The sequence below is a fragment of the Haliotis rufescens genome, unplaced genomic scaffold, assembly GCF_023055435.1.
Source record: "Haliotis rufescens isolate VD_foot unplaced genomic scaffold, xgHalRufe1.0.p SCAF_6, whole genome shotgun sequence".
Classification (NCBI taxonomy): domain Eukaryota; kingdom Metazoa; phylum Mollusca; class Gastropoda; order Lepetellida; family Haliotidae; genus Haliotis; species Haliotis rufescens.
Window position 1 is genome coordinate 57924927 of NW_025964334.1, and position 22788 is coordinate 57947714.

Here is a 22788-nt window from a genome sequence, read left to right on the forward strand (position 1 = left end):
AGTCTCCAGGGTTTTTACCATGATTTTCAAAAGTGGCAGTCCTCTGGAACCCTGATGGGGCAGTCGGGTAGCCTAGTGGTTAAAGCGTTCGCTCGTCACGCCGAAGACCCGCATTCGATTCCCGACATGGGTACAATGTGTGAAGCCCATTTCTGGTGTCCCCCACAGTGATATTGCTGGAATATTGCTAAAAGCGGCGTAAAACCATACTCACTCACTCACTGGAACCCTGATAATAAATTTTGAAGATCCTAGCTCACAATATAAGGGTCCTGTAAAGTAATGAAATGGTGTACTGTACTGTACTGTACATTTTGGTAATAACATCAGAGCCTGGAATGAATCAGTGATCACGTGGACAGTGGTCTTTATTGATGGTTGAAATGACAGACACCTATAAATGCTCTTGATGCGCTGTAGTACAATGAATAATATTGTGCATCCCTTGGGATGCAGTGTATGCCTTTTCTGCATCCAATATCAATACTTGTGTGCACTGGATGCACATTTGTGTGGAGTCAACCCTCGGCCTCCTACAATGAAGTCAGGTGAAATGGGGTTTAGTGCCACATTCAAGTGCACGTGCATGTACGTGCATGTGTGCATGTCTCTCCTGATTGCGATCTGGAGACAATGCTTTCCTCGAGAGTACTGTTTGGTACACCTACGTTAAATTACAAGTAAATTATTGCTGTACATTAATTTAAATAATTACGCTAGAAACGGTACAGTCTGAATTATCAAGGTTTCAATGCACACATTTTGCTTATAAAACAGGCCAAATCTATAGAAAACGATATGGATCCATGAATGTGCGTACCCTCTCATCCTGAATCCTACTCAACACTTATGCATCCCTCGTATCCATCACAACAAGATTAAGCTATAAAACAACTTGCTGTATATTTGAAAGAAATCTGCCTGTTTAGTGTACACAAATATTCTATTGTGATAGTATGACATTAGTCCCACTTGTCCGAGTGCAAAAGCCTTGTCTTATTTCTTCTACTCTTATGACACTTGATAAATTTCATCTTCTAAACATTTAACAACTGGGAACTTCATAGGTGGCCAGATACACTAAAACTTGATGTACAACAACACTTTGACTAACTCATTTACCACAAAATTAGACAATCTATGAATGGATATTAACTTGGGATGCGTGGTATTACCGGTATATCGGCAAATTGAGGTTCATTCTTTCCACGATATTTATCACAATATCATTTTTTCATGCTCAGTATATTAGGTGATATTAAACAGTGAATTTTATCATGTGTTTAATGTTATACAATTGCCGAATACCTTCACTGACCATGAGCGTGCATCTGGCGCCCCAAAATGGTTGCATACGTGTTGAATGAGTAAACATTATGTTCTACCAGCATCTTAATTGTTTTGTTCTGATTATTGACTTCAGGTCATACAGTGAGATTGCTCCTGTATTTAGAATTATACAATATATTGTGATGTGTTTCACAATATGGCCTTGTGCATCGCAAAACATTGTGACACACTTTGAACCTCCAATACCATCCCCTATATTAACAATCCCAGCCGTGGATTTGCAGCAAGCTGTACCAACAATGGCCTTCCCAGCTCCACGTTCCTCTGCTTCAACTGCTGAATGTCAGGGTGGGACCGAGTATCATTGTGATAATGTCAGTGATAATGTTGAGGCAAAGATCACACGTGATGCTCGCAATGTGTGTTATACTGTGAGTGTAAAACACCACCAAGTAATTATCTCCCTTGGAACTACATCGCACAAGCTCCTTCCCAGTGCGTGACACCTTCGTTACACTCTCGGTAACATCGCTGCCACCAGTGTGGGCACGGCCATTACAAGAATCTTGAAATTTGCCCTCTAACCCCATATGTAGTAACGTTTATACTTTTGTTTATGTCTTTGAGAATGCCATCTTATTTCATTTTGAAAAGGTTTACGACTGACCATGTTTTCCAGATGAATTTACTTGTTGTTTTAATAATCAGATTGGTTCGAGATTGCAGACTAACGGAAAATCAACAAAATTTCTCCCTTACATTCTTACTCTATCAATTAAAGATGATACTTTTAATGAAATAGAAATTCAAATTGACAAACAAAGAAAGTAATTTATCAGCGGTAAGTGTATTCGGCGTGACAACAGTCGTCACTTGTTTGTAAACATGACGGTCATTCGGTTGTGAGTTCAACTCCAAGCATGGTTGGGGCCACCTATTCACAGTGGGGAGTTTTGACTGGTGGCAGCGATAGAACAGAGAGCTCCGCGAACGGACTATCGCTGTGAGAAGCTTGTACATCCCATAGTTTCATCTAACAGCTTCAAGAGCTGGGCCTCACTCCACTCACCAACCTGTTCTCACTCAGACTATGGTGGCTTTGTAGAATAAAACAAATATTGTTGCAAACACAGTAATTTGTTGACCACTTTAGCTAAACGCCAAATCCAAATAAAGAAGTTGCTGAAGTGAGTAAAACTTTAGGACATTCATAATCAAAGGGAGATAACTCTGGGACTTGTGAGTAAAAGTAAGTATCACATGTCTATTGTTTCGTCTTCATCCTATGAAACCATACTCTTAAACGATCACAATAAATGTATTTTTACTCTGTTAATTCTATTTTTATTGTTCATATGGTTTTGATAGAAAATACCAGAAAACAGGCACAGTGCTGGTATGATTTTCATTTGTAGACATTATGTTTACAAATGTATCACTTATCAGAAGCTATTCATACAATATCAACAACAGTATATTTACTAGTGAGTACTATTCAGTTCTGTACAATACTATACAGTGTTGTCCTTTACTACAGCATTATACTATACTGTTTTTGTTTTTGTTTGTTGTTTAATGCTGCACTCAGCAATATTCCAGCTGTATGACGAAGGTCTGTAAATAATTGAGTCTGAACCAGACAGTCCAGTGATTGACATCATGAGCATCGATCCACGCAATTGGGATACGATGACATGCATCAACCAAGTCAGCGATCCTGACCACCCGATCCCTTTAGTCGCCTCTTACGACAACTGTACTGTATCATACCATACCATACCATACCATACCATACCATACTGTACCCTATACAGTGTTTTACAATACCATACTGTACTAAACTACACTTTACAGTACAATACAATACAATACAATACAATACAATACAATACTATACTATACTATACTATACAATACAATACAATACAATACAATACAATACTATACTATACTATACTATACTATACTATACTATACATAAAGATTTGCTAACCAATCATAAAAAAACATTAACATGATTAAGTAAACTTTGTGTGAGAATATTCTATTCTAAAATCAGCACCAAATTTTCAAAGAAATTAATCAAACTTTGACCTTGAAGATATTGACAATGTAATAAATATTTCTGTATTAACTAAACACGTCTGTGATGCCTGCTGCCTGAGTGTTGTGAAAGTAGATGCAATTGCCTCCCTAGCTACAACCAGCCTTCATTCAATGAATACTAAACAAAACTCATTTGTATTTCTTCAAAATCACACTTTAAGACCATCAACAAACACCCTCTTATGATAGAGGCTCAGGTAAGAAGATTTGGCTAGTTCAGTCACATCAGCAAGCAATTTATTTGTCTATCTCCAGCGCCCAGGGAACGACCCAATTAAGAAAACTGATGGGAAAATGTTGAAAAGGAATGATTATCACGTTAATTGTCATAAGTGTCTCACACACCCTGTTCATCTCCTAGGCATCCCTTTGCATCACGATGAAAGACTCAGAAATATTGAATTGAATAAATCTCCTCCTTCTTGCTGAACAGTTCCTGCTTGCCCCATGAAGGAAGAATGCACTCTTTGTATAAGTGAACCCGTAACTACCAGTGACTGGGTGATACGGAATACTCATCAACATAAATACAACACACACTGCATGTCATTACACATGGAGAATTATTTGTGTCGGGTTTGACACGGTAGATTTCATTTATGTAACCATGAAAACCACTATTGGTTACAATGATTACATGACCTTGGAAATGTGTTGGTATGTCACCATATGTTGTTGTTAGTACCGTATTTCACCTAAATATCACTCAACATGTATCATGGTATTCCAGTTAAATACTTATAAAAAACCTGGAAACTATAGTGAGTGAGTGAGTCGGTGAGTGAGTGAGTGAGTGAGTGAGTGAGTGAGTGAGTGAGTGAGTGAGTGAGTGAGTGAGTGAGTGAGTGAGTGAGTGAGTGAGTGAGTGATTGATTGATTGATTGATTGATTGATTGGGTTATCAAAGAATAAAACAAGAGAAAAAGGCTAATGACTTTTTTTTATTTAATTCTTTACTTCCATATTTTGATTCCTCACTAACTGAACAAGTCAAAAAGGTCAAAATGACCAAAACTGGAGATCAATAACCAATAACTACTTGTACAAAACTCAAAATATCGTGATGCCATTTCTCTGCGAGACATGAAACAGGAACCTGATGACCTTACAAAATTACACTTACACTTCTAAATCAGGAACAGATCACTCTGACAAGCTGACATGATAAATGGTCCTCGTAGACAGGTAGAAGAGTTTTCAGTAAGCCTATCACCTTGGTACAGCAGTTTCTGCTGAGCGTGTGATACGACACGTATATCCCTCTCCCAGACAGATGGAAACCCAGTGCCTGTGTGGCACTGTCCCTGGAAACACAACCACCAGCGCTGTGTCCACTCAGTACATTGTCATAAACAGGTGCATCAAAATGAAATCATACCAAGGAGATCGACTTTTCTGTCATGCATGCCTTTGTTTGTATTTTTAATAATATTTCCGACCTAATTAATATAGAATTTAATAAAATTGTATTATTTCTGGCCAAATTATATTTAAAGCTAATTTACTCACTTTTTGATATGAATAATGTGAGTGCAGACAAAATGTGACTGACCATTAGATGTTGTCATACAAATAGTATTCAATTCTGCCAAGAAAGTGACAGCTCTACATATTTGTTTTAAATGAAATTTAAACTTCTATAAGCAGTTATCCTGTCATTGATTATGGCATAACTAAATCAGTGTCCCTATCAAAGGTTGAGTAGCATAATTACAAAGAAAAACAAGACAATACAATATGTGTGATATTTCATATGAATCTGACCTCCAGCCAACATCCCCTATGTCTTGCACGTACCCCTACGTGTGAAGGTGTCTGACCAAGTTCACATACACCCCTACGTGTAAAGGTTATTCAATGCAAGCTGTGAATTACCTAACCACAGATAATTCCATCAGAACAGGCCAGTTCTATTTTTACCTCCAGAAACATGAGTGAATGTTCAGGCAGTGTAGCCTTCCCATCATGCACCTGGAGGATTTAGGTTCGGAAGTGGCTCCGACAGACTTGACAGACAGATATCACAGCCAACACCATATGGTCTGTAATTGTCATTATTTCACAAAGATGGAGAGTGGAGGTAAGTCTATGATGGTAGGTAAAAATTGGCTGACATGCGACTGGATTCATCTGTACAAGGAGGTGATCTCCATACCATAACAACACTTGCACAGTAGATTGGAAACTGAAGCCAAGAAAAATTAATATTATGACTATCAATAACACTTGCTGCAATCCCATTATCTGGTAGTACTAGCTGCTTTTGTAGCAGTACACTTGCCATAATCTTATTATCAGTTAGTACTGCCTTCTGATGTAGCAGTACACTTGCCATAATCTTATTATCAGTTAGTACTGCCTTCTGATGTAGCAGTACACTTGCCATAATCTTATTATCAGTTAGTACTGCCTTCTGATGTAGCAGTACACTTGCCATAATCTTATTATCAGTTAGTACTGCCTTCTGATGTAGCAGTAGACTTGCCATAATCTTATTATCAGTGAGTACTGCCTTCTGATGTAGCAGTACACTTGCAGCAATCTTATTGTCAATTAGTACTTCCTTCTGATGTAGTAGTACACTTGCCGCAATCTTATTATAGGTTTGTAATGCCTTCTGATGTAGCAGTACACTTGCAGCAATCTTATTATAGGTTTGTACTTCCTTCTGATGTAGTAGTACACTTGCCATAATCTTATTATCAGTTAGTACTGCCTTCTGATGTAGCAGTACACGTGCCATAATCTTATTATCAGTTAGTACTGCCTTCTGATGTAGCAGTAGACTTGCCATAATCTTATTATCAGTGAGTACTGCCTTCTGATGTAGCAGTACACTTGCAGCAATCTTATTGTCAATTAGTACTTCCTTCTGATGTAGTAGTACACTTGCCGCAATCTTATTATAGGTTTGTAATGCCTTCTGATGTAGCAGTACACTTGCAGCAATCTTATTATAGGTTTGTACTGCCTTCTGATGTAGTAGTACACTTGCAGCAATCTTATTATCGGGTAGTATTACCTGCTGGTGTAGCAGTACACTTGCCGCAATCTATTATCGGGTAGTATTACCTGCTGGTGTAGCAGTACACTTGCAGCAATCTTATTATCGGGTAGTATTACCTGCTGGTGTAGTAGTACACTTGCAGCAATCTATTATCGGGTAGTACAGACTCCTGATGTTGCAGAACACTTGCAGCAATCCTTTTATCGGTTAGTAGTAGTAGTACACTTGCCATTTGTCAAAGCATGTGTTTGCATCATTAAATCTAACAATATTCAACAAAGTATTGAACAGTTCAGGAAAATGAAAGCCTGTCAGTGGGAAATAGTGTGGTGAATTATTGAAATTGCTGTCATTAATGGTTTTATTTTACCTCCGAAATCAATCTCAGATCTTGATGTGTTTAGCATACACAAGAGCACCATCAATATCATTTCTGCCAAACAAGCCGCCAGCTGTCTATATATAAACTCATGAAGTTAGGTACACTTGCACAAGAGTTTATCAATAAAGGACACTCAGCACTTTCCAACGTGTGAGATACAGACTTCAATATAAGATAGTTTGTCAGTGTAACCCTTCTCTATCATGGACTATAGAGGAGGATGAAGGTTTTGGCTTTTAGCTCATGGGTAGAAAATAATTGGTACTCAAAGATTTGGAATTCAGATTATCCGTAGAAGAATAATAGTAGCAGGTGCTGTAAAGAGTTGATAGAAAATGACCTCAGGGGCCGACTATTTGATATTCAGAAGGGGGTGGGGGGGGGGCTGTAATTTTATTATATACATATGAATGAAATACTGGAATTTATCAGTGACTAGTGACTGATATATACAAGGTGCTGACTGTACTCAGTCTCAACCACAGGTGCATAACTTCTCTTCAACTGACCACAGGAACTTTTTGACGAGTCTGATGTCTGGAAATAACATCATGGCAATGTTAATATCACTCTTGCGCCGGACATGCTTGCCAGACATTAGGCACAACTGGCAACAGCAAGACATACCGCCGAGGCGAGAAGCACCCGCTTGAATTTTCCGAGAATTGAACTTTCCTAATTTAATTCATGACAGCAAGCAACAATGTTTCAGTTAAAATGTTCGGGGTTCTATAAATGTGTTTATGTCAACTTTCATACTTATTTGTGAGAAAATTTGATCAAATTTGGCGGATTTTGTAAGCCTGGAGAGCGCTTAGCTGATCGTTCGACATGGTCACCGTACTAACTGTTTATGTATTCCTACGCCAATAAAATAATCGCTGTTCGAAAATGATTTCTGTTTTCATTTTTAAGAGGAATGTTTAATTATGACAAACAAAAATGTCCACGGAACTTAATACTTGATATGAAATAATATATTTTGCATAACATATATTAACAGGGCTAGTTTTATTCAAGAACTATATTCTTTTCGCAAACCCTCTTTATACGGCGGTGGTAAAGGGGCGACAGGGAGAACTTAGTAATTTATCAGACACTGTTTTCGAAAAAATATATAAATTGCAAGTAATAAAAATAAAACATGTATATAATAAATAGAAAATTCAATGTGTTTTCTCAAATACCACTTTTATCTCATCGAGTGAAGTGGGGAGAGTCTAATATTTTCACGAGTGACGCAATTAAATATCCTCTATTTATCGAAAAATAAATTGTCCCTGAAAAGTCTTGAAAAAAATAATTATGCTTCAGACCTTTGAAAAAATATAATTGCCTGCCACAAAAATTACATTTAGGCAAGGGGCTTTTCTTTAAAACAAAGTCAGGCTCATAGTTTTAAGTAAAAAATATCTGTTTTTTGTACCTGAAGCTGAAAAACTACCTAATCCTGATGCAAAATCCCATTTCTCCTTGTCAACAAGATGCATTTTGAGTTATCTCCCTTCATGGGTACACAAGTCCTTGAAAACAGACTTTGGTCTATCTATACCCTACCCATCACAGCCCTAGTCATTGTGATACTCACTGAATAAAAACAGGAAGAGGTACACAGGCCATTGAACACAACACAACATCCCCGTGTTGTGTAAGACGACTGTATATCATTGACAAGTCATTGTGATACTCACTGAATAAGAACAGGAAGAGGTACACAGGCCATTGAACACAACACAACATCCCCGTGTTGTGTAAGATGACTGTATATCATTGACAAGTCATTGTGATACTTACTGAATAAAAACAGGAAGAGGTACACAGGCCATTGAACACAACACAACATCCCCGTGTTGTGTAAGACGACTGTATATCATTGACAAGTCATTGTGATACTCACTGAATAAGAACAGGAAGAGGTACACAGGCCATTGAACACAACACAACATCCCCGTGTTGTGTAAGACGACTGTATATCATTGACAAGTCATTGTGATACTCACTGAATAAAAACAGGAAGAGGTACACAGGCCATTGAACACAACACAACATCCCCGTGTTGTGTAAGACGACTGTATATCATTGACAAGTCATTGTGATACTTACTGAATAAAAACAGGAAGAGGTACACAGGCCATTGAACACAACACAACATCCCCGTGTTGTGTAAGACGACTGTATATCATTGACAAGTCATTGTGATACTGAATAAGAACAGGAAGAGGTACACAGGCCATTGAACACAACACAACATCCCCGTGTTGTGTAAGACGACTGTATATCATTGACAAGTCATTGTGATACTCACTGAATAAAAACAGGAAGAGGTACACAGGCCATTGAACACAACACAACATCCCCGTGTTGTGTAAGACGACTGTATATCATTGACAAGTCATTGTGATACTTACTGAATAGAAACAGCAGTCATCTTCCTGATATATGTCCTTTGTCGTCGCGCTGGTGTCGGACCCCTGTCTGTTGAAGATGGGTCGGATGTAGTTGTAGTACAACTTGTACACCAGCAGTGACCCCAGGCCGACCCCAATGCCAAGGACACATACCACGCCTGCTGCCTTGGCTGAAACACAGGATACAAAGTGATTACCTTGCACACAGAACTTACACATCCATGATACACACAGACACAGACACAGACGGACGGACGGACGGACGGACAGACAGACAGACAGACAGACAGACAGACAGACAGACAGACAGACAGACAGACAGACAGACAGACAGACAGACAGAGTACACAATGTGCATATGGAGCTCACACATGCAAAACACTTGGGTATAAAGCATATCACCTTTTATTATGCTTCAAAGTGTGATTGACCAATCATAAAGAGCAGAATTATTAACCCCATATGAGCCCGCATACCGTCAGTAACTCCCATCTTTGATGTTGATAAACATGAAAACTGGCGGTAAACTGTCCGAACAAATGAATAAACCATGTATTTACCACAACACAAGCAAAGTGTCCCTGTGTCACCCCATGTCATTGTGGTGTGTCGACGTCGATATCCCACTCGGTATGCTGCCACCCTGATATGCCACCCCAGTGAGCAGCGAGATTCTTCCTGGTGATTATCGTGTGACACATGTATGTTGACAGGCCCGAGTTGAGGGAAACAATCATTGTTTAACAATGAACAGTTTATGTACCGTAACTTCCTGAATCTTGTTTGTTTTGTGCTGCATTCTACATAAATCATTCTTACAGCAGCAGTATCAGCAGTAGAAGATGTAGTAGTTTTAGTAGTAGTAGTAGTAGTAGTAGTAGTAGTAGTAGAAGTAGTAGTAGTAGTAGAAGTAGTAGTAGTAGTAGTAGTAGTAGTAGTAGTAGTAGTAGTAGAAGAAGAAGAAGAAGAAGTAGTAGTAGTAGTAGTAGTAGTAGTAGTAGTAGTAGTAGTAGTAGTAGTAGTAGTAGTAGTAGAAGTAGTAGTAGTAGAAGAAGAAGAAGAAGAAGAAGAATCAGAAGAAGAAGAAGTAGTAGTAGTAGTAGTAGTAGTAGTAGTAGCAGCAGCAGTAGCAGGAGTAGTACATGTGAAAGCAGTAGCAACAGTAATAGTAGTAGTAGCAGCAGCAGTAGCAGCAGTAGCAGTAGTACTTGTAGGAGTAGATGTAGTAGTCGTAGTAGCAGGAACAAAAGTAGCTGCAGAAGTGACTATTCTTGAGTATAGTGTGCACCCAAGTATAATGCGCACCACGCCTCTAGGGGATACAGTATTTCAGGGGAACAAGATTTTTCAAGCATGATACACAGAAGACAATTACATCATTTCCCTTCAAGGAATTCAGGTACACTAGCGGGTGATGACAAACTTGGTCAGTACAAATTTGAAATTTGAGATAAAACATCACCAGACATGTTGATTTAACGTTTAAAGTATTTCCTGTTCTGATAGGCATTTTATGTGCAGAGATTAAGATTACCATGTGTATTTTCTCGTAAACTAAGCCAGAAACAGCAATCAGCTGAGCACACGTTTTTTCCCAATTTACCGTAGTAGTAGGAGTAGTAGATGTAGTAGATGTAGTTCACAACACCCTAAACTTGTATAAAACACCCTTAAACGAATACAAAATGAATTCGCATACAACACCCATAAACTTGTATACAACACCCATGAACTGGTATTCAACACCAAAGAACTCATATACAACACCCATAAACTTGTATACAACACCCATGAATGAATACAACACACATGAATTAGTATACAACACCCATAAACTTGTGAACAAAACACCCATGAACTGGTATACAACACCCATGAACTCATATACAATACCCATGAACTCGTATACAATACCCATGAACTGGTATATGAATACAACACCCATGAACTGGTATACATCGTATAAACACCCATGAACTGGTATACAACACCCAATAACAAATACAACACCCATGAACTGGTATACAACACCCATGAACTTATATACAATACCCATGAACAGGTATACAACACCCATGAACTCGTATATAACACCCATGAACTGGTATACATGGTACACAACGCCCATTAACTCGTATACAACACCCATGAACTACAAATACACTACAAAATCTCCCGGTCTGTCTGATCCCACCCACCTTGGTGCTGGGTAAGAGAAAGTTGCTGGGATGTATATAACTTATACCACACCTGTAAGTGTGTCAATCACAAGACTGGTGCCATTAACAAGGTGTAAGAGGCAACCTGTCGTCAGCTGATATTGATATTAATAGCCGTCTCACATCATAGGTAACATGAACTGAATTGATTATCTCCTCAATGGATGGCATCAATGAACAAATACCAATGATTCTAATTTCTAAGTTCATTTAGCAAATATATTCTACTGGTCTACAGTAAAAAAAACAATGGTAAAAGTGGCTGTGATTCCTGTGAATCTCATACACACCTGATCACTTAGTCTGTCTTACAGACCCTGATACAAATATATATCAAATACAGCCCATGCAAGTCTATAATGTTTGGCAAGTCTAGATCACTGCAGTATCTGAAAATGAAGAGAGTCACTGGGCTCCTTTTTATTACATTTTTATTAAGGTAACTGAACAACTGTTTTTTTATGTACGATATGTTCATTTCAGAGACTAGATGTTAGTCTACTGATCACTTTGTTCTGGCCTTAAGACAAAAATAGAACACATGTACTTTCTGATTTTTCTTTTTTTCTACAGTCTACAGAAAGCAACATCTTGACGTCACGGCAACAAGAGATACCCAGGCACTATTGTCTATTATTCATGAAGATGTGGTAGAAATAAACTGCTTACACTGAAGACAGAAGTAAATCTATTTCTTACTGAACTGATGACATACATTTGTCATCTCCTGTAACAGACACTTCTCCTCTCAAACTTATCTCATATCCACAGAAACAGACACATCTATTTCAACTACAGTAAGATATCATTGTTTGATTCATGAGTAGATAATGAAATACGACTATCTGCAGGGTCTTATGCTGCCTTTCACAACACCATAGCACACACCAGCAATGAGTTTCACTCAATTACAATGTGAGAATCAATCTCGGGTTACGGTGTCACAAGCAAACACTGTAACAACTTGCCTAATGCACTCCTGCTTCAAGAACACTGACATTGTCTTAGGACTTCAATAGTATTACAGAAGGGATACTATCTAAAATTTTAAGACATAAGAACTTCCTTCTTGAATCGATCACGCCTTAATGTTGAGGCGATTAAATTTTCCAGTCCACATCAGTGTCGCAAGTAGATTTTGCAAGCTGACCTGAAAGGTTATCTTGCTGTAGGCATCCTCTTTAATCTAGTTATTCCCAAGTCCTCCACTTAATGGCATCAGGCCCTGTGAAGTGCATCAGCTTTCTGACCTCGCGATGAAGGAAACTCAACAGCTACCACCAGCCAGTACCAAACTAATAGACTAACATTAAGGCTCTGAAATCTTATATTACACGGTCATGATGCAGGACTACCAAACTAACAGCAACACTTCAACAGTTTTTTCTTTTGGTGTGCTACATTCAGCTGTATTGATAAAACCAGGATCTTGTGAGTACAAGAGAAAACAGCCCAAGCTGCTTCTTCCAGCATTGTAATCAATACTTACATTGTCTGTGGATTATCAGAAACTATAGCGCCAATGGACAATGGTCCGTATTGACTATCTTATTTCTGCCCCTCATTAACTAAAGGCCACAACAGAGAGTTCACAATTACTGGTGTTTGCAGTGTGGGAGAAGTGGCATCACGACAGATCGGCAGTGTCATCAAATCTGTCTGAGATGAGATCTGACACCACAAGCCTGGACACAACACTTGACAACTTGACACTTGACTGCCGTGTCGATTGCAGAATTTGCAGAACATGTGTACTGTCAAATGGGCATCAACAGATGTTTTCCAAATCTATTCATGTTTTTAATCAAGGTGCTCAAGTGATTTGATGCATTCGTGAGGCAAGATCCATTTTATTATAAAAAAAGATCTTGGATCAGATCATCTTGACTGAGCGCGGCCATTTTGTTTGAATCAAATGCAAGTGATATGAGAGGTAGAATCTGAAAGGTCAATAGGAGGGACATAGAAAGGACGTAACCCGTAATTGCCACTGGTGACAACTTCGCAGTCATCCGCCTCTTTGTTGAATACTGCTGTAGTCACAACATGCGTAAAACACACATTATATACAAGAAGCTGGTCGCAAATAATTTTGCTTTTTTCGATCACAAGAATCAGTTTGCCAATTGCTGCATTTTATAATTTCAGTTCATCTTGTCACTTTTGTTAACTTTCTCAACAAGATTAAAATACGGGGTATGTATGATTTTGAAAATCACAATATACCTGTATTTAAAAAAAAATTTGCAAACATATTTGGATGCATATTATTAATATTTCAAATTGTGGTATACAGCACACCTCTACATGTAACCATGGTAACCACTGTACATATACCCCACCAAGTGGATGTCTTGCTTTGCCGATTTGTTGGCCCTTTGCCAAGATGCCTGAGACACACTGATACATATTGATGTAACAAAACATGTGAATATAATATTACTATCCAACTAATTCTAGACGTTCTAGAATATCAGTCTACTTGTAATTAACTAAACAATGTTCTTGTTGGAGATACAAATACATAATTAAAATCATGTTAAAAATCAACAAAATCTTCAATAACACCAGCTATATTCACAACCACACACAGGATAACGCGATGTGAATTTTAAAAAATTAATCGTTTCTTATATAAAACGGTTAAGGTCAGACTTATCTGTAAAACCAACAAAAATGTTAAGTCTGACCTTACAGAAAGAGATGTTGACAACATGGCTGCCAATGCAGATGCCAGGGACTTACAGCAGTTCTCAGAGGCCAATATTTGGTCATCCATGGATCGTGAAGCTGTTTAACGCGATGCAGATAATGATTGTGATGTTGATTTCCATGATTGTTTGTCAATAGTTGAAACACCAGATTTCCTCTCAAAACAACAAATCAGTAACCTTGGTTACAGACAGTGAAAATATCAATAATCTCCCTTTATCATTATAGCTGAGATTACATTGAAAGCATCAATGTTTAGAATGTATCAAGCATCATCAGACTGGGAACTCAGATCAAAGTTCTCATGATTAATTGACGGAAGTCTGCGAAACAAATCAATGAAAGTTATACAAACTTTTACAATGGAGTCATAGCTGATAAAATACTGGATGTGAATGGTGGTCGTCATCCTGGGATGAGTGTCCAAGGTGGTAACAGGGCTGGTCACAGGGGAACATCGGCAGAGGTTTGTTTGTTTGTTTGATGTTTAATGCTGCACTCAGCAATATTCCAGATGACAGTCTGTAAATAATCAAGTCTGGACCAGACAATCCAGTGATTGACTTCATGAGCATCAATCCACGTAATTGGGATACGATGACATGCATCAACCAAGTCAGCGAGCTTGACGACAGTTAGTCGCCTCGTCACCTCTTACGGCAAGCATGGTGATCAGAAGGCAGCAGGGACCACCAATGACTCTGTCTTCTTGTTAACTTTTTTAATGAAAATGTTGATTTCAGTGATGATCCCCCCCCCCCCCTCCCCCCCCCCCCCCCCCCCCCACACACACACACCTAAGTGTTCATCCTCCTGGCTGACGGCCATGTTATACTGCATATATCTGCATTACGCTAGTTATCTGGGACAGGAAGCCTGCACTAGGATGACGCCGTTGCAATGTGATAATGAGACACATTACACCCAAGAATAAATTGTTGAGTGGTGCTCTTCAATTACATGGCTATCCAGCTTGGCTCTCAGATACCACTTCCTGTTGAGCGAGTGTGTGCTATTTAGTACCTCTTAAGACTTTTAAGGGAGGACACAAACTTATGAAATTGTTCAATAGAACCCAGGTGTGATCAATACTTGGACCACTGAATCATCCAGCACACTAGGACAATTTTGACACTAACAAACCCATCTAATAGTGGAAAAAGCATCACTGGCCACCTCACATACCTAGGCCATTTTGACACCAACAAACCCATCTAATAGTGGAAAAAGCATCACTGACCACCTCACATACTGTGTCAGTTCCGGTACAATCCAACCCATCTGGTACAATCAAACCCACCTAGTAGTGGAAGTAAGCAACAGTCAGCCCACTGGGCCACCTTGCATACCGGTCACTTCTGGTACAAACCCATCTTACAGTGGGAGCCAGCAATACTCAGCCCGCTTGGCTATGAGACGTACTGAGCCAGTTCTTGTACAGCCAATCCAACATATACATGCTGTTCGTGGGAGTCAATCACTGACCACATGTTCTCTCACAGACCAATGAGTTGCGTAAACTCAGGGCAGTGTGTGGCTCATACGTAATATATCTGTGTGGAATAAACAGAATGGAATACAATGATAGAAACTAACTGTTTTCATCCACCAGTCCTAATAATGATACCAAATAGCTACATCTAGACTAACATCTAGTCTCTGAAATGAACATACATGTATCATACAGAAAAAAAACAGTTGTTCAGTTATCTTAATAAAATATAATAAAAAGGAGCCCAGTGACTCTCTTCATTTTCAGATACTGCAGTGATCTAGACTTGCCAAACATTATAGACTTGCATGGGCTGTATTTGATATATATTTGTATCAGGGTCTGTAAGACAGACTAAGCTACACCCTCTACTTGTCCTTATATAACCTTAACTATTCGGCAGTTGGGCAAGGACTACCGGACTGGTGTCAGTTTCTGAGGCTGGAATCTATGGCATGGAACTGAGTTTGATCTATGCTGTTTTTGCAATATTCCAGCAAAACCATGTCAGGGGACACCAGGAGAATCGAACCAGGGTCTCCGGCATGTTGAGGAAACGCTTTCACCCCTGGGCTACACTACCGCCCCTACAGGCATGGAAGACATGGACATTTGAAACAAATCCATGCCTCTCTGTTGGTTTGTTTGTTTGTTTGTTCTTTAACGCCACTTTTAATGTAGAATACAAGCAAGATACAGTAGCATCACTGTAGCACTGATTCCAATGCATAGCAATTCCTATTTCAATCATCACTATGTCACAGGACTCCACACTAATACGAAGCTGTGAATGGACGGATGTTCTATTGTTATGGCGAAGTGCAATGTCTAACACGTCACAGTCACAACAATATGTGATGGCCACCTGCCGTCTGTTTGGTGCGAGGTGTTGACAAACAAATCAGCCCATGTGATTGACACATCTGTATGTCACATCTGTATGTCACAGGTGTGACTGAACTGTTGCTGGATGTCATCAGCGTGTCCGACAGTATTAATGAGATGTTGAGAATTTTCACTAGCCTCTGACCGTGAAGATCCAGGGTAGAATCATCTTCCCGAGGCAAGGGAGTTAACTGACTATAAAAGTCCAGTTTCCACCCTTGCCTAAATAGGCTGGAATTCCTGGGCTCGATCGTAGCGCCACCAGTGGCTATTATGAGTTATGTCCCTTCTAAGCCTCTCCTTTGGACCAATCATATTCCACCTCTCGTATCACTTGCATTTGTTTCAACAAAATAGCCTTGGGAAGATGGGGTAGAGCAACTACGCTTGTTGTAAGAGGCATCTAACGGGATCGGGTAGTCAGGCTCGCTGACTTGGTTGATGCATGTCATCGTATCCCAAATGCGTGGATCACTTCTCATGATATGAAAAATCACTGGATTGTCATGCCCAGACTCGATTATTTACAGACCGCCGTCATATAGCTAGCATATTGATGATAGCGGCGTTAAACAACAAACAAACATAGAATTGTGATAGCTGTAGTTCTCCATTCCCATTGTCATTCTAATAAATGGAGTTGTTTGTTTCTATCAAAATGATATATTTTCAAAGACTAAGCCTCAGTCAATCCATACCTCCGAGGAATCGCAATGACCACAAACAAATAGCAGTTAGTTAAAGTCAGTCAGTCCATTGCTGCTATAACATTAACACGTCTTCATTTCTTCTTAATATCAGTTGCTATTAATGTTGAGGCAAAAATATCCGCTATCAATATGTATTATTTTTATCATGCTAAATCAGCAGATTAAGCCCTGACATGCACAGTTAATCAATTCTTCCCACACAGAATTCTGTATGCAAGTAAAGACCTCCATTACAGACTACATCTACTCGTGATGATGTTAACTCCAATAAATAATCTGATTCATCTGCAGAAACATAATACAGAACACATATGTCCACTCAATCTTTCCTATTTCCCCAGCACACAAATAGAACGTTCTATAATAAAGCAAGCCTTCTAGGACATTGATGAAAGTTTGCAGTACCGTCAGGACTGGAGTCCTCAGCTCTGATCCACAAAAACCTATCATCCTTCCTACGTCTCCAGGTAATACTACTAAGAGAATGAAAGCTTTGAGGAAGATAGTATAATATTCATATAGCCATTTTTATATTCAGAATGCTGTCTGCATTGGGACCTCTTATTAATCTACAGTGAGATTATCATTACAAAGTAAACAAACATCAGAATATACTTAATTGTTTTTTACTGAACTTGTTGCCTGTTAATTTAATCGGTAATTTAATTAAAAGATCAGTTGAAAATAAGAATTGATGTCAGTAATCATCTCCAAACGGATAAACTTGATACAGTAAACTAACAGCACATCGTGACCAAGGCAGACACTTTGAAGAAGGCTGACATTGTTTTTCATCTGCAAGAGTTAAAAGTATATGAATGTTTCATAAATAATAAATGGCCGAAGAAAGGTTGTGCATATGTATACATTTCACTTATCCCAAACACTCCATTAAATTGATGACGACTAAAATGGGTTATATGAATTGGATCCTAAACGAACCTACCGTTCAAAGAGAAACATGGACATCGAGCCAGCAGCACATGGCTACTTATATTTAGTGGGACTCACATGAAATAATTTGAACAAATACAAACTGCGTTCCTTCAGCCATAAACTGTGTATTGGTTGTCTGGGGGTTTTCAGCCTTGATACTGTTTGTAGTTAAAGGTTATTGGGTGGAACAGAATAACAGAGTTCAGTGGAAACCAAATAGATATCTCCCTGATTTGTCCCCAACCCCATCTTTTCCAAACACTCAGCAATATTCCAGGTAAGGAGAGAATCTCACTCGAGTGCTTTTTTATATCAAATATATCGAGTGTTGATATATTTGATATCAAAAGACACTCGGGTGAGATTTTATTAATCATCCAACATCATTTTACCAACTTTTTCAGTTTGTAGACAGTAATAAGCAGTGTCTAAAGTGTAAAAAGTACTGCTAACAGCTTCAGTAGCAGAGCCATTGGTGATGTCATTTGATTGTGACATCATGGTAACCAATGACGTCACAATGGTCTGCAAAGCATTGTGATGCAATTTCATTACAGCAATATCTACAATGTACAATGCTTGATCTCACCCAAGACATATCTCCTGTGGGAGCCAGTTTTGGATGATAATGGTGTTGGTTGTAAATTATCAAATCTGAACCAGACCATCCAGTGATTGACATCATGATCAATAGGGATATGATGACATGCATCAACCAAGTCAACGAATCTCTCCACCCTATATCGCTGTCATATAGCTAGAATATTGAATAGTGTGGCGAACAAACAAACGTAGAGTCCCCTATCCTCACAAGGCTAGTGTGCTGATATACAAAGGGGAAATACACACTTAATTAACACAAGTGCCACCTATAACACAACAAAAGTATTTATTTCTTCATGAGGTGCAAGGCCTCACTATCAAACCCATACACCGGTCATTCATACGACACAAGGGGGATGTTGCTGTCAAGATCACAGTGTATATATTTCTCTTAAGTTGGTTTGATTGTATGTATTAGAGTGTGGTTGGACTGTATGTAAGCTGTGAGCTTTAAAGTTGTACAGTTATGTAAGATTGCTTGGGTCAGGCGTGAACGTCTTTTGTTGTATGGGCTGTGTGATTGAATGGGTATTTAAAAAGACTGTGAACTGAAATTCAGGGCAGTCAACGAGAATTCTAACCTTGGTTAGACGGTTGTGGTTTTGGTGCGTTGTCCCAATCTTGTGGCGTAAGTTTTTTTATTTGAATATTGGTTATGCTTATATTCTTGTAGCTTGATCATGTATGTATTATCTCTATATACCGTATTTGACGTAATAAGCGCCCCGCTCTAATAAGCGCCCACGGCGATATTTGCTAATATACTGGCTAGTGAACAATCCCAATTAGCACCCCTTCTGATTGATAAATGTACACAAGGCTATCTATTCAAGCATAATACGTTTGTTATATGCACCCTTAATTATGGGCAATTAAATTCTGGAAAAATGTATCTGTCGTTTATAAACATTTCAGCATAAACCACAAAATTTACGCTCTTTGAACTCACAAATATATATTCTAATAAGAGCCCCCTATTTCTAATTTTGAGAGCGCCCTAGGCGCTTATTATGTCAAATACGGTATATGTAATGATAGAATTATTGACATGTTTATGACGTAGAGGTGCTCCGCCTGGCCAACATAGGCGCAATACATAGAAGTGTACTCAAACCTACGAGACAGCTTTATAACCACTGTGACCTACATGTCAAAGCCAGCACTCTCTGCGGTCAATAATTATTCCAATCATAAGCAACAAATCTTTATGGAAAAAAGGCCCATGACCTTATGATTTATGGATCAAGTGAGGTCTGCTTTTTTTATCAGAATAAATGTGGCGTGCTTAGGGTGGGTTTTATTATTTATGTTTTATCATTTAAGGAAAAACTTTACGTTTATTAATTATATGATAAACACATTTGGCCTCATTTAAGATTATTTTGTTATAGATATTTAGTATAAGTTGGATAAGATTGACCATATTGGATTTGTTCTATAGCAAAATGGTATATATCTAGTACAGTGGTCCCTCGCTACAACGCTACCAATGGGGTCCAAATAATTGGTGGGCGTTATAGACGATGAGCCGTTTAACCGAGGCCGAGGCGGGGGAGCGCGCTCGGCAAATCTCAAATCATCAATGTGTTTATCTCACGTCACGTCAAAATAGTATATATTTTTTATTGACCTAGATCTACCTGTAATATCATTCATTTATTAAATCTGTCACATTTCACAATGTCTGAAATATGTATTCCATTTCAATTGATCATTTTTTATCGATAAATTAAAAAATTATTCACTATTTCCCGCGATGTTATTGAAAATAAAATTCTCGGACACACATTTCGACAACGGGTCCGCATCGAACATGTCAAAGAGCAAAATAAAGACGTTTTAAGCAAATCTTTGTATGTACACATGAATATGATGGGAGACTAACAATACATGACATTCATCCTCTATATCTGTGCCACAAGTCTACGAGATCTAATGTAGGTCACGCCCATCTTCCCTTCTCTATCATGAGATCGTGGGAGCTCAATCTACAACAGGTCAATGAGATTCCATATTTTTTAATATCAACAAAATTTGATATTTTTTAAATGTTATATTTTCCTATAAAATGTACATAAGTCCATACACCAGTTTTCCATGATAATATCTAAAATTTGCTGCTTAAACATCATTCAAAACAAAATTCTCCACATGTTGAGACAGCCAGACCAAATCCAAATCAACAAAACACATTTGGTAACCAAGTGCCCCAAGTTTCTACCCCCGGGTCACTGAGTGAGTGAGTGAGTTGGGTTTAACGCCGCTTTTAACATTATTCCAGTCATATCACGGCGTGTCAGCTTAATGTGGGAGGAAAGCCCGAAGTGATGCAGGTCTCAGACGTTTACCACTTCGGTGAAACCCACGAGCACGGGTATGGTGCTGACAAACCTAGAAACATAATCGGGGTGAACGGGGATTCGAACCCACAATCATAGGTTTCTGGCGTGCCCAAGGGACGCAACTCTGCACAGCGAATCGCGGCGCCTTAGACGACTGGGCCACCCGTGCCCCCCCCGGGTCACTGAAGGACATTTGTAATAAAGGCTGTAATTACTGTAATTTGTAATCAAGTAAATCATGGGGCAAAATACCTGGGGTTTTGTACTCAGGTGTGGAATTACCTGGGTCTTCATCAACCATGTTGATTTTGAGAGATTAATGAGGATTGGGTGTCTGTTATACGTGACCTGGCTTATTGCATGTTCTCAAACCCGGACAGCATGAATCATTGTTCATGCAGTCAATCACCTCATTCCTTAGTCCAGAATCGACTTTTCACAGACCACGATTGTGGCGTAAAACAATATTAGCTTCTACACTTGATCACTCCTACACACAGGCTGTTTTTGACTTATTTGCCTGCCTCAGATGTGATAACAGGCTGCTGATAGTTATATAGATTATCACATAGATTATAACAATTTGCTGACTTCAGCGCAAAACAACATTCATTCACTCCCTCACTCACACGTTCTATAGTTAATGTTTCCCCTGAATAGGTCATATTCGGGGCACCAGTGAAAAACCGGGGTAGAATAGGTCTTGGGCAAACCCATGCTTGCCGTAAAAGGCGACTATGCTTGTTGTAAGAGGTGACTAACGGGATTGGGTGGTCTGACTCACTGACTTGGTTGATGAATGACTTTGTATCCCAATTGCGTGGATCGATGCTCATGATGTCAATGACTGGATTGTCTGGTCAAGACTTGATTATTTACAGACTGACGTCATATAGCTGGAATATTGCTGAGTGCGGTGTAAAACAACAAACATAGAAACATCATATTCTGGATCACAACAGGCCAGGACCTTTGAGGTACAAAGGTGTCATTGCATCAGGTGATAAGGCTTGGTGACTTGGTTCATTTCTAGTCATCATCATACTACTCAAGAAAGTTAAGGGTCACCTGATTATTTCGTATTACTATGGATCAGTTCCTTGTTGTAATATGAGTGAGTGAGTGAGTTGGGGTCTAAGCTGCTTTTAACAATATTCCAACATTATCAAGGGGGGGAACGAGGGGGGGAAATCAAACACGGGTCCTTAACTTATTTTGGGTAGTATACTTGGATCGTGTGGGAAGTTGTTCAGTATATCAATTGTCTGGTCCAGATTCATTTATTTTCAGGCTGTCGTCATTGCTGGACATGGCTGGGTGCGGTGTTAAACCAACAAACAATTTATATGCTGTTTATCACAACATTAATATCTTTTGAGTTATACACAATAAATATGGAGTTCAATATACTGGACAAAAAAGTTAGAACCTTGGGGATCATAAATATTTTTGGTTTTATTTTTATGAAATTGTATTTCTGTCTTAACTACAAAAAAGTAACCCCAAAAATATTCATGATCCCCAAGGTTTTGCTTCAATGGCAACTACAACAGATCAAGGGTCAGGATCGGTTTGTTTGTTTGTTTGTTTGTCACTACACTCAGCAATATTCCAGATAAATAACGACAGCCTAAAAATAATTGAGTCTCACCAGAAAATCCAGTGAGTGATATTGTGATGGCATGGATTGTGATCA

General features: G+C 38.9%; 1 protein-coding gene across 5 annotated transcripts in view; it reads right to left on the bottom strand.

Annotated features, from left to right (window-relative positions):
- Positions 1 to 22788, bottom strand: part of LOC124143161 — a 63086-nt gene that overhangs the window by 14972 nt on the left and 25326 nt on the right. For 3 of the 5 annotated variants that reach the window (XM_048385703.1, XM_046512012.2, XM_046512010.2), the window contains one exon: positions 9194 to 9363. In XM_048385703.1, the coding sequence (XP_048241660.1) occupies positions 9194 to 9363 (170 nt within the window). Of the gene's footprint in view, positions 1 to 9193; positions 9364 to 9753; positions 9884 to 22788 lie in introns of those variants that run through there. The other 2 variants (XM_046512013.2, XM_046512009.2) reach the window with 2 other exon arrangements.